Raw genomic sequence first — 27,677 nt, 5'->3', positions numbered from 1 at the left:
AAAAACGAGCCATGGGAGAAGCCCCTTGCTTGGGGAGGAAGGGGAAAGGGGCTCTTAGCAGGGATGGAGGCTCTGGCAGTCAGTCCCATCCTCTTTGGAAGGGATCTGTGTCCCCCCCTGCAAGGGAAAGCGTTGCTCCGGGAGCTGCTCCGGGCTGCCTGCACCACAGGGTGATTTCAGGGCCCTGGAAGGAAGCTCCCCTGCCCAACGGACACGGAAGAAAAGGAGGCAGAGACCTACGCTCAGGGCAGCAACCACCACCCAGCGCACCCAACTCTCCCAGGGCCCACGGTGAGGTGCCCCAAGGAGCCCCAAACCCTGCTCTGCGCGGAGCTTGATAGGACCACAGCATCAGAAGGATCTGGGACCAGACCTCGCCCGTCCCGACTCCAGCTCCTTGGCTGCGGAGGGAGAAGCAGGGCTCCCCCCCCCCCCCCCCCCCGCAAGCACAGCTCCTGCACAGCCCTCCACACAGGGGGCAGGTCCTGGGGGCTGCTGCATCCCCCCCACAGGGAGGGCTGAAGGCTGGTTACCAGCTCCACAGGCAGCCCAGTGCCTCCCCCAGCAGGCAGCAGAGGCAGGCTGAGATGATGTCTCAGCCCAGTTTTGCTCCGGTAGTTTTGAGAAACAAGCACAGAAGTGACATGAAAAGAGCAGCAGCACCCAGCTCCCAGCCCGAGCCCTGCCAGGGAACAGGGAAAAGGCTAGAGCCTGGGGAGGCACCACACCAAGCCAGGGAGGAGGTGGCCAGGCCAGCTCTGAAATCACTGACAGGTGCACAGAGATTTAAAGCCTTTTAGTTTAAACTGAGCTCTCCCCACGGGGGACCCTTCTGGCCTTTGGCTGCTTGATTTGCAATTACAGGCGGGTCCATCTGCCAGGATAACCCCGGCAGCAGTGCTCGGGGCCAGACAAAAGAGCCAGAGGCTCCTCACAGACCCTGATTGATGGCAGAGGTGACAGAGCCGGTCTTTGTTCTGCACTGCCGCCATCCCCTGCCTTTCCCCACCCTCTGGCAACTGCCAGCAGCCCCTTTGTGGGGCTTTCAGCCGGCAAGCACGGAGAGGACCCCAGAGGATTGCCTGAATGCTTTATTTCCGACTCGAGCTGTTCCCTTCCTCGGCGCCGAGAGGCTGCTGCCCCAGAGAGACGGGAGAAGCAGGCATGGAGTCCAAACCTAGGAGACGGGGATTTATTTTGTTGGAGGTTTACGGAAAGGCAGGCCCTCAGGGCCAGCTGCATGCTGGATGGTGCCTGCCAGACCTGGAGCTTTGGAGGTTGCGGCATGGAAGTGGACGCAGAAGAAATTCTCTCTTCCAGCAAGGAGCCACCAGGCCCGCGCTGGCAGGGGACGGACGTGCCCAACACAGAGTAGCTGATAAGGCACTTGAAATGACTAGAAGCCACGAGGCAATCTGCCACCGCCTTCCTTCCTTCCCTGCCTCCCCCAGGTGCTTTGCAGATTAACCTACAGAGAATGGGGTGTCGCTGGAGAGCCGGTGGCCCCAGCTCGAGCTGTTGGTGTGTCACAGTCAGGCAGTGTCAGGCCACGCTCACTGGTGGAATTTCTTGCTTGGGCTGTTGGCGTAGTCCAGCAGCAGCTGGCACGGCGTGAACTGGCTGCCGTAGACGGCCTCGTACTTCCGCAGCTTGTCCACCAGCTGCTTGGCTCCATATGAGTCCGCGTACCTGAAGGGACCTGCCGGGGACAGGGGGACACATCTGTGCCAAGGAAGCAAGAAGCACCAAGGTGCCTGGAAGGGCGAGAGCACTAGGTTCGGCCGATCTATCCTTCTCTAAGAGACCTCCAGTCTCTCAGCAGGGCACCAAAAGACCCTGCTCCCTGCCTACCCACCTGTGCTTAAGCAGAGGCAGATTGGATTGCTGGGCACAAGCTGGGGCACAGATAATTGGGACTGCTCCCCTAGTCTGAGCTTGCCTCAAGGAGGGGAAGTGCTGGGTACTCGGCAGAAGCACTATGTCATGTCCAAGAGCCCTTAGTATACTTCAGCTGGGACCCAAACCTCAGCTCATGCTTCGTCCACTGCCCAGGCCGTGACCACAGCCACCCAGGTTGCAGACGGGTCCGGGAAAACTTTGCTGGTGCTCTTGGATAATACCTTGGCCTGAATAGTGCTGTGCGCCATGGCTGAGGTTAGTCAGCTCAGCTTCATCTGTGCCACATGCACGCACGGCGGGGAACAGTGGGTCTTTGGGCACCATTTCTCAACTCTGTGTGCAGCATGAGACCAGGTTTCCAGAAGTGCTGCAAGATGCCTGCCTGGCCACACAGACAAGTAGCAGTAGCAAGAGATGAGACACCAGAGCCTCATTCTTCACCAAGTACCATACGACGGCACAAAAGCAAGCTAGGGATTTCTTAAAAATGTAGGACATTTGCAAGTCTCTCATCCCACCTACACCCCCATAACTATCAGGCACGGTAAGAGCTCTTTCTTTGAAGTTCTCGTGGAAAGTGCTGATGAGGCTGGGGCCAGCATGGCTCTCTGCCTTCTTATTCAAACCCAAAGAGATGGCAAATGACTTGGTTAAGAGTCCTTCAAACCTCACCAGCCCAGCTCTGTGAAACAGCTGTACTAGCAGAGGAACTCCAGTGGGTCCTGGCAGAAACATCGCACAGCAGCTCTCAGGCTCACTGCCACCTCTCGTGGGATAGGAATGCTGGAGCAACCTCTGGTTCAGGCTTTATATGGGAGAAGGACACTCAGGCTTGTCAGACTGCAGCTCAAACCTGGCCTTGACAGCTGACTTATCTCTGGTGGCTAGAAGGCAAGCCCACTACAAAGCTTGCAAGCCAAGCCATGCAGCCTAGCCCAAACCCCAGCTGAGCCCACTTACCTCCCAGACATGGTGGGAAGCCCAAGCCGAACACAGCACCAATATCTCCCTCCACAGGGTTGCTGAGGATCCCTTCCTGCAGGCACATGGCTGCCTCGTTCACAAACCTCGTCACCAAGCGCATCTGGATGTCCTCATCAGTGCAGCTGCAAGGAAAGAGTCAGTAAGGGCTGTGCAGGTAACACAGCAGCTGGATGGAGGAGCACATGAAGCCAGCACAGACTGGGGACAGGGCCAGACCTGGGGTAAGGGAGAGAACGGTTTCTCACTGAGACTGTCCCTATCTGCATGAGGATAAGGACTAAGTTCTGTGATGAGTCCTGAAGCAGGCACGTAAGAATGGCAAAGGCTCCATCAGGCCAGATGGGAACTGCTCCAGGAGATTTTTCAGGGCCAGGCTGTACAACAGGTCCAGTGCCAGGAAGGTCATGGCACCAACCCACCTGCCTTGGCAAGCCCCACCACAGGAAATCTCTCTGCAAAGGTGCCCAAGCAAATGCTGATAAATTCAAGGATGCCCCGTTCCTGCTAGCACAGGCTCTCCACAGCCAACAGTCTGCCCCCCTACACACCAGCTGGGAACAGCCAAATGCCATCTGGAGTGACTCCATGTTCAGCAACCTCTCCAGTGCTGCCTGGTGCAGCCCTCATGCTGCTGCTCAGAGGCCAGAGAAGCAGCTGGGGTGAGAGCCAGCCCACACCACTGCTCGGGCATGCACAGCTACTTACACTTCAGGTTTGGCTGGCACTTTGAACCGTGCCAAGATCTCATCCATGCCAGAATTCAAGCTCCTGTTCTTCACCCCCTCCTGGTAAACATAAAAGCCTTTCCCTGCCTTGCGACCTGCCAGGGATAAAAAGAGACAGTCACATCCTGCCACGTGTCCCGTTTGCTCGTGACACCTTCGCCTCTGATCTCCTTGTGACCCCTGCTTCTGTTAGCATGAGCAGATCCTCCTGGCATAGGCGGTGTCTCTGCACTTCAGAATGAGCCTGTTTGCTGCCTCACCAAGGACACAGGGAAGGGGGCCCACATCCAGCTGACTCCTTGGCAAGATGTTGCCACTGCGTCAGGCACTAATGCCTTCACTAGATCCAGAGCACAGTCAAATAACGCCACCGTTTCTGTGGCTACAGCTGTAAAAAGACACAGTCCTTGTCCACTCCCATTTGGGAGCAAGGTACAGAGATGACAAGATCTCCTGAGTAACCCTCGCTGCCAGGGGTCTGGTCACAGCAAGGGTCACTTGAGGTTAAGAGCTGTCATGGCCCAAGTGCAGGTCCCACTGATGGATGCTGCTCTGTCCTGGCGTGCTCAGAGGCACAGCTGCCTCTGGCATCCAGTGCCACAGCTTCTACCATGTGGACAGAGATGTAATTTTTCCTTGCTCAGAGCTTCTAAAGCTCAGCTCAGGGCTTGTTTCACTTGAGCACATTTATTTCCAGCCACTTGCTCTCCATGTCCCAGAGCACTTGTGCAGGTTTCACAAAGGGCCACACAGAGGTTCGTGAGATCTTGTCTGCTGCTTTTGCTGTGGGCAGCATCTGTGCCTGCTGCTGCCATTTCTGCAAAGGAAGGTCTGGCTACAGCCAAAGGTCTGCCCAGGGTACAGCTGGGAGGGATTCCCAACCCATTCCCAGGGCTGTTCTCTGACTGCCCTCACCTGAGGCACAAGAGGCTGATAGATGCTAGTACTCTTTCTTCAAAAAAGAGGAAACTTGTTCAATTAAAACAGCCTAGCGTCTCACCTAAAAAGCCTTTTTCCACCATTAGCTTGAACAACTCGATGCTGCCTCCTCCAAAGCGCTCGCCAAAGGCCTTGCCAAGGTCCTCAGCCACATGTGTGGCCACATCCACACCCACCTCGTCAATCAGGGTGGCAGCACCCACAGGAAAGCCGAAGGCTGTAGAGATGGCATCTATTTTCTTTGGGTCAATGCCCTCCTGCAGGAATGGAAGGGGAAGCAGTGATGTCTCTGGGTGAGGGTCCTGGAAACCCAGTGTGGGGGGCAGAAAGCCCTTACTCATATGGGGCCACGGGCTGTGACCAGCACCATTAGCTGTTTGATTACAGACAGGAGCAGTGTAATCGTGCTTGCAGCACTCCTGACTCTCCCCTGGTGCTGTGTGGGGAGGAAAGAGCCCCATCACTGCCTGCACCGGGTCTCATCAGCCCACAGCTGGCTGGGGACAACCACAGGCACTGGGGCCAGTTACCCACCTCCCTTCTTGGCCAGGGCTGGGGTCAGCCCGATCGAGGGCAAGGAAGAAGCAGACTTTACATGACCTATTTGGTGGATGTGTGGTAGCTGACAAGATACACACCTGAAGAACTCGGACCACTTCTGCCAGCATTGGCCCTAGGCACCTGGTGGTGTAGAAGCCAGGCCCATCCTAGGGAAGAGAAGCACAGCAGGAAGGTGGGTGAGTACAAACTGCAGGAACACATCCTCTCTCAGCAGCACAAGAACTGCATTTCACAGCCTGGGCTGTAGTTCAAGCACTGATGTCCAGGGCACACACTGAACTCCATTTCTAGCAGTATGTTATTGACTGCTACAGTAGTTTTTTCCTGTAGGGCTTAGCAGTGTTTGAAGATTCCATGAACTTACTCCCTGGAAGCTCCCACCAGAGTGTTTTTACTTGAAACAGCATCCGGAGATCCCAAGCAGGCTGCAGAAGTCCCCTTGCTTCACCAAGCCCAACAGGCTGACAGGGGAAAGGGTGCTCAGTGCAAGTGAAACCAGTTGTTTCACCTCAGATATTGCTCACAAAGTCAGGAAACAACACATTAGCTGCAAACTGCCATTCAGGGAAGCATCTGATATGGGGATGAGCGTTAGAGAAGCAGCACTGTATCTCCACTGGCCTCCAGAGATGCCTAGAGCACTTTTAGACAAGCCAGTTTTCCCAGCACTACAGGAAAGACCTGCTCAGCATTGCTGGCAACCTCACACATCAGTGAAAAGACCAATCCAAAAATACACTCAAACTGCCCTAAGCCTACTGGCTGAACCTCACACACAGCTGAAACAGCATCACTGATGCTCTCTACCATGGAGCATGAGACCAGCTCTGTTTGGAGGGCTGTGTGTTCAACAGCAGCCGTCAGCCTAACAAACCACTCAAAGCCCACGGCTTTTTCTGAGGCTCTGCTGCCTCCTCCTAGAGACCACAGCAGTTTGTTCTCAACTGCTGCCTTGCTGTGCTCAGCCTTCTCGCTCTGCTTGGTATACCTCTTCCCCTACACTTGCACGTGCATTTCTGCCCCCTCTCAAACAAGATTTAAATCCAGAAAGAGGAGGGTTACTGCTTATTGACCCTCTGTCCTTGCAGCTTGTCAGGGAGCAGAGCTGTTGAGAGTCCTGCCCAGACTGCTCCATCTCAGATGTCACTACAGACTTCAGCCTCCTGGAAGCTATGTGGAGGACTGCCAGCTCCTCGTGCTGGCCCGTCAGACTGTTCCTGTGCCTTCTGGCCTTCCATGGCTGCTCCAACAGACACTTGAGGGATCACCTGGGCATCTGCCCTCTTCTAACCTCCATTTTTACTTCTCAGTATGAGTAGCTAATGCCAGTGTATTCACAGCCATGTTTCAGCCCCCTCTCAGTGCACAAGCCTGCCCTTTTATTTATTAACCCAGCTCATATTTGGGGAGTGTTTCCTCACCTTTACAACAATGACGACCTTGCCCTGTTTGAGGCCAACAGCAACTGCAGAAGCAGCAGTGTCCTGCGATGTTTTGTCTGTGGTGATGATTTCCAGCAGCTGCATTCTGTCAACAGGGGAGAAGTAGTGCATCCCAATCACCTAGGCAGAAGGAAGAGCTCAGGGTTAAGCAGGGTTAGACAGACTTTGGCTCCCAGAGTAACTTGCTGGGCAAGTCAAGTGCCCGACTGCAGAGGGAAACAGGCCAGCACGGGCTGCAGGACCCACCACCACAGTGCACTATGCATTCAGCCACACTGTATCCCTCTCTGATGGAATGCTCTCCAATTCCCTTTCTCTCCTTGGCTTTCCCAAGGACATAGCACACGCTCTACAGCTCTTGGCTCAGTGAGGATTTAGGTATAATGCTTACAGGACCAAGAGTGGTGCTCAGCTCTCTCTGTACTTGTTAATAGTCTGGCACCTAAACCTGTCTGGGAATCTTAGCCGAGCTCAGTCCGCACGTGAATTACAGGCACTGCGTGATCTGCAGGTACTATCTGAGCTGGCAGGGCAGCCACATACCTGGGTGGTGCTTCTTCTGGACTATGAGAGTGGAACAGTGGTCAGAGACAGATGTAGAGCAGAGTCCATGTTCTGCTTGTGAATGTTTTGGTTTGGTTTTTTTAGGGGGTGGGTTGTTTTTTTTTGGTGATAAAGTGACTCTAAGGACAAGAAGGCATGTTTCCAGAAACTAATTACAGAAGCAAGCACAGCCTTCCTCTGGAAACAGCATTTAAGTGGAGATTATTGGGCTGTGTGCCTCACCTTCTTAACACGACCATGTAATCAGCATGTCACCTTCATGTCTCCTGGAAGCTACACTTGGCACTAAGACCTAAGTCAGGGACACCTTGCAGGAGAGTTGCAGACTGCAAAACTAATTAAATACACTAATTAGTTAACTGGTTTCCTATCAATTTCCCCATAAAGAGCCACTACACAGGCAATTTATACAGCAAGACGATGTTACTTCCAAGTCTGAAAAAATAAGACTCAGTTTGCATTTCCGATGCAACCAAGGTCTGACAGGAAACGAGGAAGAGGCTCACTAAGGTCACAGGAACCTCCAACAGTTGCAACACACATTGTTACTCTATGGACTTTAGAATAGAATATTACAGTTGGAAGGGACCTACAACGATCATCTAGTCCAACTTTGCAGATGTCCACAGAACTTCTGCAGGGAAGACAAATAGCAGAGGCAATGCACTGCCCTGGGCAGGCTTGAGATCCTTGTAGGAGTTTAGGAAATCAGCCAAGGGTACCTTTGCTTTTGCATTCGTATAACACTTCCCAACAGAGCTCTAGAGCTTTCCCTTCCTTCTGCTCAAGTTGCTGCTGCCTCCCCATCCCACCTGTTTTAGAGAGGGAGATGGGTTTATCTCACAGGAGAACTGCTTGCCCCTTCCTTCATTTTCTGCAGCCCCAGGTAAGCAAAGCAGATTCCTCAAATGAGGGGAAAGCCTTTTCCCCTTTTTCTATCAAGGCTGCCCTAGACCAATGCTTAGCCCTCGGGAGGTGACTCCACCTGGTCATGCAGATCCCTCATGCTACTTCACATGCTGTGGTGTCATGTCTGGTCTCTTGCTGCTGCTCCCTGAAAAGTGCAGGGAGCCTGTGTAGGGCCTGTGTCACCTGCTAGCGTGAGGCTGGCAGATCTATCACAGGTACCCTTCGCAGTCATGGATGGCAATGAAAAACAGCACGCAGCTGCCTCCCTCCCAATCCAGCGCATTCACACCCCTCAGAAGGTAACTCCACCAAGCACATCCCTCAGGGCAGGCTGCCCCACTTGAAGCAATGTTCCCGCTCAGCTGTACTTGCCTGGGCTAAGGGATGAGGAGGCAGCTACATCATATGCTGTTTAGACTTCAAGCAAAGGGATGAAGAATTCCTCTGCTCCAAACCTCTGCCACAAGCTGCTATATTGCTCTTGGTATCCTGTTCACGTGGATCATTTGGAGCCAGAGAGAAAATCCCACCACCCCTTCAGGAGTTGATCCTGTGGCTAACCAAGGCTTCAGTTTCAGCACCTCTGAGTTCAGCTTTCAGCCACCGACTTTTCTTCCCTTTTTATTGCTAGGTTAGTGCCTTCTCCTTGAGAAGGCATTTTCCTGTCATGGCAAGTCACTCCTATGTCTAATCAGTTTATCAAAATGACCGAAGTCTTCCTGGCTGGAATTCTCTCAGCTCAAGCCCTTCCATAGCTTCTCTGTCCCTCTGCGTGCATTGACATTTCCTGAAGTGCTCTCACATCCCTGCTGCACATTGACTTCCCAACATCACCCTGGAAGTGAGTCTACCTTCATCCCCCTCCTACCTGTCCAAAGACCACAAGCTCTTTGTTCAAAGCTTGCACTGGGGACAAATGTTGAGCTGTTTCATGTTCTGAAGAGGAAGCAGAAGATGCCAGCGCTCACCTACAGCAAAGCCAGTTTGCCTCTAACAGACAGCTCAGCACAGACTCATAGCAGGCACATGGCACTGGGTACTCACCTTCTCTGGCCTCTTACTAACAGCAGCAATTTGGCTGATTGGGAGGGCAGATGTGTTACTGGCAAAGATACAGTGAGCAGGGATCACCTGTGGCAGGGGATGGAAAAGACAGTGTAAATGACAGGGTCCACAGCCATATCCAAAGAGTAATGGGCAGAACCCTGAGAAAACAGCACCAGCACCTGATAACCCTAATAAACAAGGCAAACCCAGTGTTCTGTCAGGGCAGATGGCATTAGAAACTAATTCTAAAGCAGCAGCCCAAGTCATAGAATCACAGAATGGTTTGGGTTGGAAAGGACCTTAAAGATCATCTAGTTCTAACCCCCCTGCCACAGGCAGGGACACCTTCCACTAGACCAGGTTGCTCAAGGACCCATCCAACCTGGCCTTGAATGCTTCCAGGGATGGGGCATCCACAGCTTCTCTGGGCAACCTGTGCCAGTGCCTCACCACCCCCATAGTGAAGAACTTCTTCATTACATCTAATCTAAATCTCCCCTCCTTTAGTTTAAATTCATCACCCCTTGTCCTATCACTACAAGCTTGCTAAAAAGTCTGTCCTCATCTTTCTTGTAGGCCCCCTTTAAGTATTGCAAGGCCACAATAAGGTCAGAACTGATACTCACAGCCTCCACTTCCTTCAGCACTTTGTGCTTGATGTTAATGTCCTCGAACACAGCCTCAATCACCATGTCTGCCTTCTCAAAGCCCTTGTAGTCCAGCTGGCCTGTCAGGTTGCTGAGAATGGAGTCCCGCTCAAACGATGTCAAACTCTTCTTCTTCACCTTGCTGTTCAGCCTAGGGAAGGACAGCTCTGTCACAGCTCCTGAGCAGGCCAGCCCAGACTGTTGGAGGTACACCACAACACCAAGGGCATCCCTCCCTCCTGCAGCTGGGACCCAAACCACTATCTCCAATCCAGCAGGCCTGTCACTCCTGGCCCCTCCTTCCATCTAGAAAAAGGAAAGCCATGCTCAGACAACTCAGCTGGTGCATTAGTCTGAATGTCAACTGCTGACTGACATTCCTGAGGATGCACAGCTGAGTACTATTACTGCTGAACCAGGAGAACAGGGGAAAGAAATCCAGCTTTTCAGAAGTCTGACCCAATGCATCCCCTGATATGGGCCTCTATGCAGCCAGGACTACTCCCTCCCTGCTTAACTCTATAAGCTACTGCTAAATCTAAAAGCTAAAGCAATCATCTGTTAAGTCATCTACCTACCTAAGGAACTAAGGCTAAATACCCTGGGGCTGTTTCATACCAATATCCCAGCACACTGCATAGGGCAACCTTAAAAGAAAGCACTTCTGTGACATCTGATGGTAGAAGACTCCAAAGGAAGAGAGGTGTCAGGAGTTCCCGACTGCCTGAAAGCAGAGGGGTATTTTGACTAAAGGCAGCCCCATCCCATCCAGAGCAAATTCCTTTTAACTCACATACCCCTTGAAGACCTGCTGCTGTCCTCTGTCCAAGCCTTGCTGCGCTGTGTCCTTCAGAATGGTCTTCAGTCCCTTATCCACTGAAACCTGCGCGATCCCAGCTCCCATGAGCCCTGCTCCCAGCACTGCCAGAGTCCTGCACAGAAAAGGATCAGGGGACACACTCAAAGCTCGAAATAGCTGAATCTCCATTGCTGCTGTCAGACTTGCACAGATCCTGTCCACCCAGGCACTATTTTTAGTGAGGTCATGCAAGAAGATTTCACTGGTGGATGAGACCTCCGAACTGCAAAGGATTAGCCTCTGGAGGCTGGAAATCTCTCTGCTCTGCTACACTGCTTTTCAGGACTCTAGGCCGCTCGGTCCCAAGAGCCTTCTAGCAGCGGTCCTCCAACTGCTCCTTCAGGCATCCTACGCTTGCACTTACTTGACCTCTCGCTGAGGTGTTCCAAACTTGTTCTTCTTGCAGAGCACCTGCCCGTGGTAAAGTCCAATCAGTGCCTTGGCTTCCTTAGTCACTGCAAGTTGACCAAAGCTCTGGAAGAAAGGGAAGAGGGAAGCAGAGTTTAGCATTTAACAGCTGTCTCGCTTCCAGCACACACACATCAAAAACATGGCAAAGGGGAGAGCACAGCCACCCATGTAACTGCACAGACTGGTAACCTGGTTAGAAAAGGAAGAACAGACAGGGCATATGTATCCTCTGCCCAGAGGCACCTTCTGTGCTAAGCACAGCCCACTTTGCACCACTGCCTCCCATACAGGCTGCCAGAAAGCAGTAGGAAACTGCTTGTTCAATGTCCTTTCTGGTAAACAATTAAAGCATTTGAGAGTGTGTACCTCTAACACTTGTGTCTGGAGGGGCAGGGGTTCTGCCAGGGAACAAGAGCAGCCACAGTATTTCCACATCCATCTTCTTCCTATCCACTGAATCATTCACAGCTCATTTCCATCCATCCAGCACAGCTTTGGGAGGAGCATTCCCTGGCAGTTCACTGGCATGATGGCAAGCCAGAAGCGACCTGGCTGCTGCAGCCAGGCAGCAGCTACAGGGTCCTACGAGATCAATGCAGGAGCCACTTCTACATCCCCAGTGGCAGGACTGTATTTCACTGACATGGCACCCTTTCTCCCCCATGTGCATCCTGCACTAGCTGGGGCCATTGCCCCATTGGCTTTCAGGTGAAAGGGCCCTACCCTCAGGCTTTGAGAAAAATCTTTAAACAGGCCAATTTTCACTGACAGCAGTCACCTGATACTATTTTCAGAGGATCATAGACAGGCAACAAAATCAAAGGCCTGTATAACCTCCCAGCATTCAGCATGAAACGGGAAAGTAGTCAGGAAGACAAAAGACAGCGTAAGGCAACAGAAAACTAATGTTGCCTGAGCCAAGTCAGCTAAGGAAAGCTGCCAACGCAATGTAGTTTAGAGCAGGCTGTATCTTCCTTCACCACTGTCCTGTGAGTTAAAGGCTTGTTAAAATATCAGTAACACAAAGCCTGGAAGAGAATCTGCAAGTCTCCTTGGAAAGAGGAAGGCATTAAAAAAAAGACACGACACTGACACTTATTCTTTAGAGGGTTCTGGGAAGATCTCCATCCTGCTGCTATTCTCACGAAAAAACATTCATTCTTTTCTGTAAGGAACAGAGTATCCCAAGCCTTTTATTCAGCACCAGACCCAACGTGGGTGGAATGCATAACCAGAACAGATGGGGTATACCCAGGAGGTCACTGTTAAGGTAGGAGGCAGACAGCTACATCTCAGACCAGCACCTTGTCACCAGAAGACAACAAAAGGAGCTACTAAGCACAGCAGGAAAAAGACTGCAGGATGTGACAGATAGCAGCGTGAGAAGCTGGTAAAAGTTACAGATAGTACTGCGGGGGACAGATGGATTTCACCGGTGGGTAAGGGGCAGTGATGTGAGAGATGACCCAAATGCAGAGATAACCAGATGGGAGTGTGGTGGATCTTCTGGGGAGTTAGGTCTTGCAGAGCCAGCAGCACCCAGATAACCACACCAGTGACACCGTGCACAGCCAGAATTACCTCTTCAGTACCAGAAATCACAAATTTGAGTACAGATGTAGCAAACCGGGTACCAGTGAGGAAAAACCAATTGGGGGCAGGTTGTTTATTAAAGCAGAGACAAGGGCAGAGAAAGGGAAGGATTGAGATGGCTGAGAATGAACAAGCATGGGAAACCAAAGACTCTGTGTGTATGGGAGGGAATAAAAGGGTCATGCATAAGCAAGCCACTGGTGAGTACGCTTGCCTGCTCAAGCCCTGGACCTGCCCACCACAGTCTGTCCTACCTCCATATTAAATTCTACTCCTATTCTCCTGAGCATGTCACTAGCAAACGTCAAGGAGGACTGGAAGGCATTTAGGACATGAGGTCCATGTGCCAGCAGCTGGTCAGACTGGGCCCTGTGGCCAACTAATTGACCAATGAAACATCTAGAGCCAGGTATTAAAGGGGTGTGTGTGCGCACACATATGTACTTATTGCCGCATGTGAATTTGATTTCTGATCAGCCAACCAGGAGAAACAGCATCAATCTTTGACCATGCCTGCAAGTGGTTTGTGTTTACGTGGGTGTCACTGGTAAAGGTGCTGCGCTGCCTGTGCAGCCAGCCATGCACGTACTCTGTGTTTGTGAACACACATGTGCATACCTATATCTCTGCAATATCTGCTCAGCCTCACCACTGGCTGGACCTACAAAGGGGAATAGCAGCAAGCAGAACAAGAAGTGAAGTCTTCTGGGCCTTAAAATGCAAAAGACTTGACTATCCTTAAGCAGTCATTATTGGTGCTACACTCAACTGACGTGCCAGGCAACTAAAGAATTGAAGGGAAAGGAAAAAAGAAATAGAGGCTCATTTCACAGAATCACTGACTAGTTGAGGTTGGAAGTGACCTGTGGAGATTGACTTGCTGCACCCCATTGCTCAAAGCAGGATCAACCAGAGCAGGCTGCTTAGGACTTTGTCTGGTTGGGTTTTGAGTATTGCCACAGAGGGAGACTCCACAATCTCTTTGGGCAACCTGTTCCAGTGTTCCATCACCTTTACAGTAAAAAGGTTGGTTTGCATATTTAAGTGGAATTTCCCATTTCAGTTTGTGCCCATTACCTCTTATCTGCCACTGGATACCGCTGGGAAGAGTGTAGCTATGCCTTCTTTACTGCTTCCTACCAGGTATTTATACACATTAATAAGATCCACCCAAGCCTTCTCTCTTCCAGTCCCAGGTCTCCCAGCCTCTCCTTGTGTGCCAAATGCTCCAGGCCTTTAATCATCCTTGTGGCCCTTCGTTGGACTCTCTCCAGCCAGCTGGCCACCAGCCTGAACTAGGGCACAAGGTTATTCCTCCCCAAGGGCAGCACTTGGCATTTCCCTCTGCTGAACTTCATGAGGTTCCTGGCAGCCCAGTTCTCCGGTCTGTTGAGGTCCCCCTGAATGGCCAGTACTAGCCAGTATGCTGACTGGAGTGTCTACTAAATAAGTAAGTTTGACCAAGGGATAAGGAGAGAGAAGTCCCGTTCTGGGTGAGAAATCACTACTGAAAAGAACTACCTAATTTTCAGAACTACCCAAAATTATCAACGGGTGAAAAGGGACCAGAACAAAGTACCTGGACTAAAAAACAGCACAACAAGAGCAATTGAGAATCAACACCCTGAACAAAGATGATGGTGAAAAAAGGTGACAGAGTAAACAGAACACTGGTAAAAATGAAAGCTAATTCTTGGAGGAAATGACTTGTTTGCACCAAATTGCCTGGAAACGCTGATGAGACTGACAGCAGAATACCCACTCCTCTGGGTTATCTGTCTTGTGTGACAATCAGAAAAAAACAAACAGTGCCCAGACACACAGAGAAATCAAAGTCCTGTTATGTGAAACCTAGATCAGTGAACTCCATCTGGTTATTCCCCACTGAAAACGATAACACAGACAGGAATGAGAAAAGGCACATTTTTACAGATGAAGAACCTTGACAAACAGTACAAGATAGACCTTTTTCATAGCCCCACTGCCAGAAGAAGGGGCAGGGAGCAAGACACCAGTTTGAGCAGCCTGTGACGAGTATTATCCTTTCTGTGTGATTAAATACAAATCCCCCCAGACTCCATAATTTACTGATTACTACCAGGGATCTGATCTCCTTACCTGGGATTCAATGAGGTATCCAGCGTCACGCCCCTGATCAAGACCAGTCTTTACAACCTAGTCAAAGAACAAGATAGATATGCTACCGTTAAGTCATGTCTGCCAACAATTACTTGTTTAGCTGCACCTCCTGTTTTCACAAGTAACCCCTCCTCAATATTCAAGGCACACTTCAGACTCTCTGGGTCCTGTCCATGCTGTTCAAAGCAGAGCTATGAATCACCTTGTCCTTCTAGCACTGAATAGCTACAATGGCAAGGAGTTTCCATCAGGTTAATATTTTTTTTTTTTTTTTTTTTTTTTTACACATACCTTGTGGTTTCAGTAACTATTTTTATTAGGACTGTGCTCCTGTAATATCACTGCTCTCAGAGGGGCATTCACAGATTTTAGAGAGGTCTTGGCAACAACTTAAATAGTGAAAAGTAATTTTAAGCCATGGACAGTATCTGCAAGTAATACAATACCTGTGTAACTCAGAGCACTAACTTTTAAAGTATTGTGTGGTTAGCGCTATGAAAACAGCAACTTATATTTTCCTAGCTTTGAACAGGTTCACCAAACTCTTTAGAAACTGTATAGGAAACCTGGAAAAACCAGCTGAAAGTTTCACGTACAAAGCATTCCAGCTAAGCCTTCCCTCAAATGGGATTCTTGATCTACCCCTTACTGGTACCAGTACCACATAAATTGGTGATCATATTCTGGGAAGCTATTCTGAATTTTACCGTTCTTGCTCAATACGCCACACAGTTCACACTCATCAAGACTGATCTCCTGTGAATATCAGGATGTATGGCTTAACTCGGGAAGGAACCACAGTCCCTCTGTCTGCTGCCATGTTATCCCACAGATCCACCTTCACTGTAGTTTCTTGGGCCTTGCGGGGTGTGTGGGGGGGTTACCTCAATGATCTTAAGTGGAGCAGGGTAGAGTCCTTTGGTTTGCTTCTGAACTTTGTTCTCCACTGTCTTGTAGACTTGCTGCCTCACAAATGGAAGAGCCATAGCATAGTCTGTTATCTCTGCAAGACAGGACAAAACATGTCTCAGCACAGCGCTATATGCACAATCAGTCTTTAAACGATTAACCTGAAAGTTAAAGAGTACAGATGTGAATGTTGTATATCTGCAATAGAAATATGCACCTGAAACTCAGCCACAGGTAGCATGGTCTGCTCAGAAGGGTTTCTATGGGTTGTATCACAGACAAGTCTCATTTAGGCCTAATACAACAGGTGACAGACTGAGCTCTGTGGAGCAGAACTCATACAGAGATGTCATCATTTCTGGGCTCTCCTAACTGCATAAGGGTGCTGCTAAAGAGGATTAGTACAGAGCAGACCCATGTGCCTCTTCCCACTTGTTTACACAAGCTTGGTACAGAACTTGCTACTAAAGCTTTGAAGATGGATAGTCCTCTGGAGGCAGCTGCTGCTCTCTTCCTGAGGCCTGACTCCCTTCTAGTACACTTTAGGAGCTACCATGTGCAGCTCTGGCAACACCACTAGAAGATCAGATCTGCAGAGCAATGTTTTCTCTTCCAGTCCACCTGGCTCAAGAGATAATTACAACATGAAATAACTTTGTTTTGAAAATGGAATTAAGTAGGAGCATGAACACATCCCTGAGAAGCAAAGCTGGATTATACTCCCTACAGTTCCTTGGGACTTGGCCATGATACCCACAGACTTACTCTGTATTAGCCCTTTCGATCTTTTGGCAGACACTGTCCTGTTGGCTAGTCCTCTGGCAAAGCCAATCGCTACCTCCTCCAAGTACTCAATTGTTCGTGCTTCCGGAGCCTTCATACCTGGCCCTGTGAATATAAAAAAAGAAGTCTTGAGGAAACGCAGCAGAAGTTATCACTGATGGATGATGATGCAGAAAAGCAAGGATGAGACAGCAGCATGATGTTCCTTTGAATTGCTACCGCTCTATTCCCCCCAGCCTGTTTGGCTTTTCTTGATTATGAACAATGATGGAAAGGCTCAACAGGCAAACTACATGAAGGCCCCAAGGCATTTAATATCCATGGCATTATACAGACATACCAAAATGCCAACTCCCAATGGGAGCAAAGAGCAGTATGCCACTTAAACATCAACACTACTTTCACAAAACCATGGAATAGCTTTGGTTGGAAGGGGACATGGAAGGCCATTCGGTCTGACCTGCTGCTCAAAGTAGGGCCAAGTTTAAAGTTAAATCCAACTCTGGAATTAGATCAGGTTGCTCAGGGACATGTTCTGCCAGTACAGGAGGCTAGAGTACGGGGGCTGAAAAGGCAGTTGTGTAAAGTTGCTAGAGGCAAACACAATGAGTCATTAATGAAAGAGCAATGCCCAGCAATTCTGCACAGGGACACCAGCTAAAGGTGCAGCCTTGGGCTGCCTCTGAACTAGCAGAACAAACCTGATGAGGTTACAACTCTGTATACTTGCAGCTGGACAACTTCATTAACTTTCACTGTAAGCTGCTCCAACCACACCCAGATGCTGCAGAGAGTCCTCAGAGCTAAGAATACACCAGAGCAGACAAGTACTCCCTGACACAGGACACAGTTAAAGAACAAAACCAAAACCCCTCACCACTTTCACCTCCCAGTCCTCTCTCCCTCCACCAACAGCTGAGGTCTTCAACTCTAAGGTTTCACCTCTCTGCACATAAAATCTTGAGAGCAGGTACTCAGCAGACCCCACATGCTGCTGTCTGCTGGCAGGTCTCTCAGCAAGCAGCAAATAAAGGAGCACATGCATTTTGACCAGATCATGAAAGCTGTTAGGAAGTCTCACTCATGCCCTGGCAGTATGTCAGAGCCAGTCTAGGGGAGAACAGTCCAAACAAAACAACATATTTCATTTTACAGGCAGCACAGAAAACTTAACCAGAGCTGCTGCATAATCTACATTTCACCAATGCCCAGTGAATTTTAGAGAATTTATTGGAAATTTGAGAGCATTTGGGATTTCTGAGCTCAAAACTTACCAGCTTCCAAATTCTCTTCCCAACACTTCAAGGAAACATGTTTGAGACCTGCAACTTCAGTGGCCTGATGTGCTACAAGATGGGAATACCCGATTTCCCCTTTCCATTAGCTTGGGTGTTCAACACCAACAAGTGCTGGACTTTGATATTACAGCTGAAGAAAAGAGCTATTTGTTTAAGTCTGAGCTATAAGAAATATGCAGGCAAGGTGGTCAAACTGACATAGGTGGGTTTACTTGCGGTGACATCTCAACATTTTGTAGTGTCCTAACCCAGGAGCTACAGGCTGTTGACTTGCATCTGCTTTCTTGTATAAAAGGCACATGCCAGAATTAGATCTGGGCACAGTAGTAAATACATCAAGAGGATGCTGTAGTGCTCCCTACTGAAGGAGAACTGATTGCACCCCATGAAACTGCCTCCTGATTAATGCTGTCTCTCTCCTTCAAAGCTTTCTATAATCAGTTAAAGCATCACCCCAGTTAAAGCTACTTTCCCCCTGACATTGAGAATGAAAATGAGAATACTCAGCAGAAAGCCTTCTGGCACTGGCTGCTATTTGAATGAACAAGGAATGCCTCTAATGCTTGCATATAATTTGTTTTTTGTGTTCCTCCTACACGCTTATCTGGTCTGAGCTAGGCCCAAACAGCTCTTCAGAAAGTTCAGGTTTCCTTTAAGCAAGCCAGTGTAATCATTGGTATAAAAAGCCACATTTGCTGGCTCTTAAAAGCCAATTCACATTTAAGCAAGTATACAGTGGTAAAGTTTATTCAGGCAGTTTTAACTCAAGCCTGAGTACCAGCAATTCATTTTAAAAGTGAGAATGCAGCTAAGGATATCTCACCCAGATGAACACTAGCATGTGAGACAGAACAGACACAGGGACTTCCCTTGCGTTTCTCAGAGTAGGTACCAGCACCTTTTATTTTATTTTATTCAGATTCAGGAGCTAAGGGCCACCAGGGTATTCTGGCCATGCTCTGCTTGGGGAAACCAAACTCAGCACAGTGCAACTGCATGGCAGTACCAGCTGGCACAGTGGTTTCCATTCTAACTCCTGGCTGCAGCTGCTCAGAGCTTTCAGGAGGCTGTGAAGGGTTTGCTCCTCCATTTTGTCACCTTCCAAGAAACCCCCCCTAGGGAAGGAAGAGCAGAAGCAAATTCACTAGCCCACTCAGCACTTGGAAGTGCAATCTGGTCTGCAGTTTGCAAGGAATTTCTCCATCCAACTGAAAGACAGTTGGCAATTTAGAGCACCTAAGCCATGGGGTTGGTTTCTTCACAAGATCTCCTCACAGAGATTAACATCTGCAGGCTGCATAACTGTAGACATCAGTCATCCATTCTCCTTTCATTATGGGTTGTAATCCGTCCCTCTGACATGATAAATGAAGAATGCAGGTTCTTATCTGTATAATTAGCTTATGCAAGAGAGCCAACAGGCCTGCCTTCTATGCTAACCTTTCCCTATTCACTTAGCTTTAGCAAGAGCCTGACGTTTCAAGGTCCCCGTGCGCAGGCCTCTAAGGCGGGAATGGAGATTTCACTGCAGAGCATAGTAAGGACCTTGCAGTCCATATGCTTTGCCCCCACTACACTGCTGGCTGCATCAATGGCTTCTCCACCCATTTCAGTAAGGTGGAGAGGTTAATTGACAGGCAGAAGATCAAGAAATTGAGAGGCATCATGTCTGACCTAGAGGGTCCACCAGCTGGTCAACCAGACCCATCTTCTTTGCTCTGTCAGCACGGATGTTCCTTCCGGTCAGCATCATATCAAAGGCAGCAGGAAGTCCCACCTGGAAGGGCAGAAAGGGGATTTCAGAATGGGAGCACACCATGCAGCAGAAGAGGCTATTGAGCGAAGATCTTCCTCTTACTTACCATCTTTGGCAGCCTCTGAGTAGCCCCTGCCCCTGGCAGGAGACCCAGTAACACTTCAGGTGTTCCCAAGATTGTTTTCTTGTCCTTTGTTGCTATTCTGTAGTGACAGGCAATGGCAACCTTAAAAAGGAAGAGAAAACTAAAGCTTTCCCTGTGAAAGACCACAGAGGAACTGGGCATCCATCACAAAGGTCTCTTCTACAAACTGCCTCAGATTTCCTCCCAATTCTACCCCAATTCTCTAATTCAACTGTCCAGATTCCCTCTGTGCTCACTGATGGCTTCTTCCAGCAAGAGAAGCACACACAGGCAGATGACGGCAAGCAGCTATGACACGAACATGAAACTACCAAACAGAGCCAAGCTATTTTTAAGTCTCATCTAGACCATTCATTCACTACACTGAGAGCATGGTTCCATTTACAGATCAGCCATAATACTTGGTTCATCACTGGATCACCAAGTTCAGATCTGTGTCACCACAGTGCTTGTAAAAAGCTGCGACTGCTTGAGAAATTGGTACACAACTGAAGAGACTCCATTCCCACAAGGTTATTCTGTTTTAGTAACAACTTTGCTCCAGGAATTACCACAGAGACTTTTCAGTTCACAAAACCCTAGATGGAGATTATGAAGCAAGTACTGCACCCAGCCAAAGTGGCAAGTGACAGAGCACAGTATGCAGGCCAGGGTGGAGCCTGGCCAGGTTCCCCACACTCATCCCTCTCACAACAACCTTTTAAAAAACAGAAGTTGCTGGGATACGGGACTCACTTAATCTGAAAAGCAGCAACTTCCAGCCTGGACTCTGCCAGCAACTTTTATCCAGATCCAATGCCTGCCGGAAACAGCCCATTTTCCCTGGGACACTCTCATCTAAATATTAGCCTGGCCCACACAAATTCATATTTGATTAGCTCTCTTTCAACAGAAGCAGAAAAACTAGCATGGCAGAGCCCTGAAGCACAACCAAGCCATTAACTTGCCACAAACTCATTTGAATGGATGTAATGAACCCATGTCAGGTCTCAAATCCTTCTCACAGCAAGTAGTCCTGCAGGCATCATTTGGATAGTTTAGAGAACCAGCGCTGTCAACTCCCACTCCTGCTTGTCAGACCCAGAATTGTTCAATACCTCCAGTCCTCCTCCCAGGCAGGAGCCACTGATGGCAGCAACTATGGGCTTTGGAGACTGCTCAATTTTTTCTAGCATCTTCTGTCCTTCCTGAGAGAGCTGAGTCACTTCCTGAGAAGTCTTGCAGGCTTCAATCATGCTGCAGTGAGGCAGAAAGGCTGATCAGAATTGGAAAAGCACTGAGAAAACAGCAGTAAAATGAGAGTGCTTCAATGAGTTTGTTCCTCTTTTTTCCCACAAAGCTCCAGTGGCTGACAGACAGGCAAGACCTATTTAGTCCCCCAGTCTTAGATTAACAGACAACACAGGAAGACTACTAAATTCAGCGGGTTAAGTCACTGCATGCTGACACTGGGCTGTGCCTGCAGGCAGTGAATGAGTTTCCTTGTGTCAGAGCTTTGAAAGCCTTTGGGGGAGAGGAGGAAGGGTCATAGGAAGCCTCAAAGCACTTGCCAGGAAGGGTGGAGGGGAGAGCCCAGCATCACTTTTTAGAAGAGCAGATGGCCAGTGCTCTGATGTTGCACTCCGCCAATTAGAGACTCCCTGTGCCAATTATTCTCATGGAGGCTAGCAGTGTTTGCCAGGCAGGCGCAATTCAGGAGGCTCGTAGTGTTGAGACCAGCAGACACCTCTTAAACACAGCCTGTCATTTTGCTCTGCTTATCAGCTCTAGCTACTGCCTCCTTCCCACCACAACATACATCAAGTCTCTGCCCCTGAATAAGGCCAGCCAAAAAGGTAATAAGGTTTTGAAAGGTCTGTTTGTAATTTACCTTCTTTCCTCAGAGCGTTCTGGCTTTTAATGTCCTTAAACAACTATTCTGTCCTGCCCAGTGTCAGGACTAGGAGCCAACGGCACCCCAGGTCCCAGTGAGAGCACCCACATGGGTTGTCCCACACCCTGCAAAAGTTAGCCACACTGAATTGCCTGGGAGGCTGCTGAGATGCTCCACACGGCAGAGTGCCAAATCCTGCCTAATCAAGGGGCCACATTGGCAGACCGCCAGGCACTCAAACCCAGCTTAAATGAAATCCTGCATGTAAATTATCTGCTCTTGTTGTGTCCCAGACCAAAGGACAATGCTCACTTCGGAGCCAGGATGGGTTTCCTTGACTGCACCCCAGTATGCAGGAAGGAGCGACCAAGTGTTACAGCCAAATGGGGTTTAGTGACTTGCCATGTTCCTTTTTATCAACGTCCTAACTTCATTTGAGCAAGTTAGGCATCCTGTGCTCAGTATTTCATTCCTAGCCTCTGCCTCACCCCTGGGGAAATGTCAGTGACAAACTGCTCCAACTTCACAGTGCACCAGACCACTGGCCCTGGATGCTGGACTTCAGGGAAAGCTTCATCAGCATAACGACTAATGTTCCCATACTTACTCAATATCTGCTCCAGCAATGAAAGAGCCCGGTTTTGAAGAGATGAGGACAGCACTTTTGACAGCTTCATTGGCCCAGATCTCATTCATTACATCAGTAAACTCTGAGCTCAATTGTCTGGATAGAGTGTTCACCTAAAGGCAGCAAATAAGCATTGTAAATAAGGAGCTCAAGAGCCAGTGGAGTTTAACCTCTGATTAAGTATGGGATTCAACTATCATATCATCAGAAAACTCGCACAGAAGACAGACAACAAAAAGCCAAAGCCAACAGTAGGTCTAAATAGATTTTCCAAGCCAGTAGGAGCTGCAGCTCTATAGCCTTTCAAGACTTGCTTTCTGGAAAAAAAAAAAAAAAAAAAAAAAAGGAATAGACCATCCAGGAATTAGCCCAACAGCCAGACCATTGCTTGGCACAATTATAATGCTTCTGGGGCACTGAAACTGACCTCAGATTTGCTATGAAAGTTAGTTCATCCTGTGTCATAACATAGTGAGGAAAAAAACCTCGAAGATGAAACCCTGCAGCAGGTCATCAAGTAATCTATAACTAAGAAGTTCCTCCTTAACATCACCAACAGTGGGTCTATGACCTCAAACACAGATTTTATGAGCTTCTAGGCTGTTTTTTTCCTATATAATGGACACTCTTGTTAAACGCCTTGAATCCAAGAACTTAGTAAGATTCAGCGGTATCTTGTGCCAGTGAGAGAGACAAGTTAGCTTAGTACACACAAAATATTTCCATGAGGCATTTTCAGATGTCTCATTCAACACCCAAACACTGATTTTCCTATTTCTACTTTGCTTGTAACTTTGAAAAGCTGCAGGTTAGGAAAGTTCTTAATCTTAAATTAGACGTTTCAATGCCTTCTCCGTATGACTGCTCTTCCTGCCATTTCCATTAATATGCCTATTAACCACAGCCAGCTAAACCAGTACCTTTGAATTTGGTGTGTTGAAGCGTACAACAGCAACATCTCCTTTGATATCACAGCTAACATGGGTTCTAGCTGGAAACAAACAGAAACATGTTATCAGCTTATGCTCAGTGGATTTTAAGAAAGAAAATGAACTCAATAAAAAAGCTTTACACTCACTCTGAAGAGCAGTGGACGTGGATATATTACGGCAAGCATAACCTAAAGAAAAGATGTTGCAGATGTTAAAGGAATTCTCAGTAGTCTCAGCTTAACTCTCCTTTATTAATGCATCCTCCCATCTCCCCTCATCTGCTGAGTACAGCATTTTGAAAAATCCTGAGTATGAGCCAGTTCCTTCTCTTATGGCTTGACCTGTGCCACCACAAGAGTTCAGTAGATTCCACACTACTGAAGTGGAAGTGACTTTCACAGCACAGATTCCACACCGCAGCTTCCAACACCAGCAATGCCAAACTGAGAGCAAAAAAAACCACAACCCAACCCAAACCCAAAGCCTTCTTCTCAAAGAGCGGACAAGAGATGAAGCAGGTGGCATACAGGGGTTCTTTGCCTTTAGTATGCACAGTTCAACACTTCTTCACGTGCTAAACCAGAAAACTTCCTGCACTTTGGAGAGTTTCAAGCCTGCAAGTTAACTTCTCTGCAAATCAAACAACTGCCCTAGAATACTTCTGCAAAAACACACTCCTGTGCCAGTGAATGGTGCCACCCCAAGTATACTCCACAGATCTCAGGGTATACATCTGGTAAGCCACAAAAAGAGCACACAAAATATTTATTCTCACCTCCACCTATCAACAAAATACTTCATCCTTCTCTACTAATTACACATGGAAGCACGTAGACAAACTTGTCTTGTTTCAAAGCACTCTGAAAGCTCAGACCACGGTACAAATAAGTTCTGTCCACAAGCAAAATGCCACTTTTCTGACTCATAAATCCCAGATCTCCTTTTTCTGCCGAGAAATTGTATTTGGCCTGATGATCTCTCACTACATGAATGAATCTCAGTTCCATTCAAGCGACCTTGATCTTGACCGAGAGGATCCTCTAACACAGATCTAGGCTGAAGCCCTGCCAAAGCTGCTTTAAGTCTGAAATCTAGTAAAAGTGTTACTTCTTGAGCACCATATGCATGTCTACCAACTGGAACACAGCCATTTAGCTAGGGAAGGTTTACTGCTCAACACTGGTAAAATGTTCAGGAATGAAACATTCCCATTCCCAGCAGCAAAAAAGGCACAAAATCCAGTACAGGGAAAACAACCTTAAAACCTCAGCCTGCACCTCACTGACAAGCGCTTCTCCCTCCCCACAGCCCCGTGACACGGGCTCAGGGCTGGAGCTCCACTGCACTTTGGCCCTCTTTCCACCTTGTCTCCGGTGCTGGCAGTAGGGACTGACCTTTGTGCTCCATTCCCCAAGCCCAGGATACATGGTGCGACGCTGTGGGGATGGAAATTCAGCGTCAGTCTGTCCCGGCAAACAGGTTTGCATGTGCATGCATGTCTCATGTGCCTGTAATACCATTTTATAAACAAAGAATGAACTGGTTTCCACTCCAAAGCTACTTTAAAGTATTTTTGGACTAGGACAATACCCAGATTGTGATTGCTGTAGCGAACATTAATTTCCCTAAACTTCTGCATGCAAAAGTCAGGTACTCCTGAAAATAAGCACGAACGTTCATTTCCCACAGAAAATGAGGGTGGTCTGACAACAATTTCTCTGCTGATAGGTGCTCCTGAGCAGAATATGATGCACTTTTAACAGCAGCATTTTAACCCAATAAAAGCCCCACAGCTCCACTACTTTAAAAAGAAGGCAAGGACTGAACTATCTTACTGAATCCATTCGCTTCAATCCTGTACTGTTGCACATAGCTAGGCACAGCAGGAAGGAGACTTAGACCAAACAAATCTCAGCTGCAAGGAAAGTGACAACATTTTCCTTCCACACTCTCAGCCAGGCATCTGCTAAGGCTGGGATGCAGGAAGGTGAGCAGCACATCACTCCCAACGCTTACCAAAAGCAAAGCACTATGTAGTAAAAACTACACTGCAGGCGAAACATGCAATCTCAATTAAAAATAAAAAGTGAATGGATTAATTAACTTTTTGCTCTTTCTATGGTCTAACATGCTTTTCTTTTTCATGTCAGTTTCCAAACAGACTGCTTCCATGTAAACCTTAAACCTTGAATTCCATGTTGCCTTTCAGTTCTAGCAAAACAAAAGATATGAAGTAGGGGAAAAAAAAATAATCAAGGGCACAACCGAACAAATCTCACTACATTTTAACATAAACTCTTTTGGGAAAGATACTGTCATTAGAGTAACAGCTGCTTAATATTTGAGTGAGGTTTCTTTAGCCTGAGAGTATTTTATTTTAGAGCCCAGAATACTTGTGGAAAACATGTCTAAAACTAAAAGCACATTTACTTGGTCACAGTCACAGCACATCTGCTTTAGGCATTGATTCATTCAACACTACAATGGCAACTTGCCAAGATCAGAGCCAGAAAAATCCCCCTTCACAATGCTGCAGGAAGCAGCAGCAGCAGTAGGCCAGATGTATGCTTCCGCCATTCAAGAATTAAAAGCCTTGAATATCGATTCCTTTCTCGCTATTTCACTCACTCCAATTAAAAGAGCATCTAGAGACAGGGATGCCAATGCTTCAGTTACTCTCAGGACTTTGTTGAGAACTTGGATGCAGCAGAGAACGGGAAATACCCCTTTCACACAGTCCAGCCGGGACCTGTTTCTTCCCACTTTCTCTTTTCTCTGTTACTTCCTTGGCTGCTTCCCTGTCCAGCACTTCCCCTTCCCACCTCTCCACTCACCCGGCCGTGGCATGCCACTTGAAGTGGGAACAGCATCCATGGATGGTTCCAGAGAAAAGCCTTCTTGCAGTCCTGGACCAAGGCAAGCACCAGCAGAGCGAAACAGCTGAAGCTCAGGACAACTGCCCACACTTTCAGCCTGTACGTGTGAGCTGATAGCACAGAGCGCTGAACTGTGAGCCGTAAGACAGGAAGATTTTGACAAACTGAGCTTTCCTATCCCCTCTGGGAACCTGCTAGCACACGGTATGTGGCTCAGCAGGTATGGCCAGCTCTTGAGCTCACACTGTCTTCTGCCTGCTTGCTACCTTTTGCATGCTTTTTGACCTGCCCTGGCAAGGTTTGCATCCAATTTAACAAACACTTTGTTATGGCAGAACAACACTATTAATTACAGTGAGCGACAGTGTCCTCATAGCACCTCCAGGACTGTTTGTGATGAACAATTTTGCCAGTTATAAAAAGAAGTCCAACCAACAACAGCCGGAGCACTCGCTGGAATTCTGCTCGTTATCCATTGCAGTACCCTGGTCCTGGAGTAACTGGCTCACGTACAAACTCACTCCAACACTGCACGTAAACCAGGTATTAGGTTTAAATGAAATGCTGCTAGATTTCAGGTCAACACTGATACCAGACCCTGAGGCCTTTCAAAGAGCAGAAATCAGAACCAGTTTCCAATGCCTTGGCCTTCAGCCTTCCTGAGGGCACCTGGTGACTCCTTGCTTTGGTCGCTCTGAAAGGAAGCGCCACGATCCAGAACTGCAAACAGGAAGGAGAGCTCCAAGGCCCTGCCCGGGTCAGCAGATTGCAAGAGAGCATTAGTCAACAGCTGAGATGCCTGTATACCAAAATAAGGAAAGACTGTGGGGCACCTGGAGACACTTACATGCCTGGCAGCATTCTCCCCACCCATGTGGGGACACAGGGATACCCCCTTCCCACGGATACATGTGTGTGCTTGGAGCCCAGGGATCCAAACATCCAAGGACATGGGGACATCCCCCCTGATGCATGCACACAGGGGCATCAGGGACACACACACATGGGACACAAAGACGCTCTCTCCCTGTGGATCAGCTCAAGTGCACAGAACAAGACTGTGTGGAGGGTCCATCGTCCCCCCAGTGCAGAATCACAGGGACCGCCCCCCCCCCCCCCCCCCGAGCCATACCTGGATTCCCAAAATGGGCCCATGTGCAAGGACACAGGGAGCATGCCAAGGCACACGAAGGCCAGCCTGCCTTGGGGACCAGCATGGGAGCATCTCCCCCGTGGGGGCACGCACACACACACACACACACACATTCCCCATGGCCCCCCCAGGACACGGAGAGATGTGGACCCCTACCCTGGGGAAACCTGGGGGGGGGAGGAAGTTAGCGACACTTCCACGGCGGCAGCTCCCACCCTACGCAGGCACATCAGGAAAGCCCCCCCACCTCTTCTTCACAGACCCCAGGCTGAAACCCGAGGCCACACCGCCCAGCGACCCCCTCCGAGACACCCAGGCCCACCACCCCCCCCAGCAACACCCTCACGCGTGGCACACCGCCCTCTGCCCCTCACAGCCCCCCTCAGTGACACCCCATCCCCCCCACCCTGAGAGAAAGACCGCACCCACTCCCCCCCCCCACCCCGGGGCAGGAGGCAGACAACCGCCGCCCCAGAGCCTCCGTCTCACCCGCGGGCGGTGGGCGGCGGGACGGGCTGTACTTGGCGGCGGCCGTGAAACGCCCCAGGCTGCCGATAGCGCGCACCGCGGCCGCCATCTTGCCTGCCTGCGCGCGAGGTCGAATG

The 27,677-nt window shown here is 49.1% G+C and overlaps 1 protein-coding gene across 4 annotated transcripts; it reads right to left on the bottom strand.

Annotated features, from left to right (window-relative positions):
* Positions 1-1,073: 1,073 nt before the first annotated feature.
* Positions 1,074-27,671, bottom strand: HADHA (hydroxyacyl-CoA dehydrogenase trifunctional multienzyme complex subunit alpha). 4 transcript variants are annotated; one of them, XM_049818789.1, is made up of 21 exons: positions 27,562-27,671; positions 24,438-24,479; positions 23,190-23,231; positions 23,032-23,102; positions 22,091-22,224; positions 20,708-20,846; positions 19,572-19,691; positions 19,384-19,486; positions 16,394-16,516; positions 15,604-15,722; positions 14,699-14,755; positions 10,941-11,050; positions 10,515-10,649; positions 9,697-9,868; positions 9,068-9,154; positions 6,530-6,670; positions 5,186-5,254; positions 4,609-4,804; positions 3,589-3,703; positions 2,860-3,005; positions 1,074-1,699 (listed from the first exon to the last, which is right to left on the bottom strand). In XM_049818789.1, the coding sequence occupies exons 1-21, from the start codon at positions 27,647-27,649 to the stop codon at positions 1,554-1,556; spliced, it is 2,355 nt and encodes a 784-aa protein (XP_049674746.1). In that variant the 5' UTR covers positions 27,650-27,671; the 3' UTR covers positions 1,074-1,553. The 4 variants fall into 4 exon arrangements, with proteins under 4 accessions (XP_049674746.1, XP_049674744.1, XP_049674743.1 ...); XM_049818787.1 differs by lacking the exon at positions 27,562-27,671 and adding an exon at positions 25,878-26,647; XM_049818786.1 differs by lacking the exon at positions 24,438-24,479.
* Between the last annotated feature and the right edge of the window lie 6 nt (positions 27,672-27,677).

This window comes from Accipiter gentilis, chromosome 16 (assembly GCF_929443795.1).
Source record: "Accipiter gentilis chromosome 16, bAccGen1.1, whole genome shotgun sequence".
Taxonomy (NCBI): Eukaryota; Metazoa; Chordata; class Aves; order Accipitriformes; family Accipitridae; genus Astur; species Astur gentilis.
The sequence above is the reverse complement of the archived record's forward strand: the minus strand, read 5'-3'. Positions and strand labels throughout refer to the sequence as shown.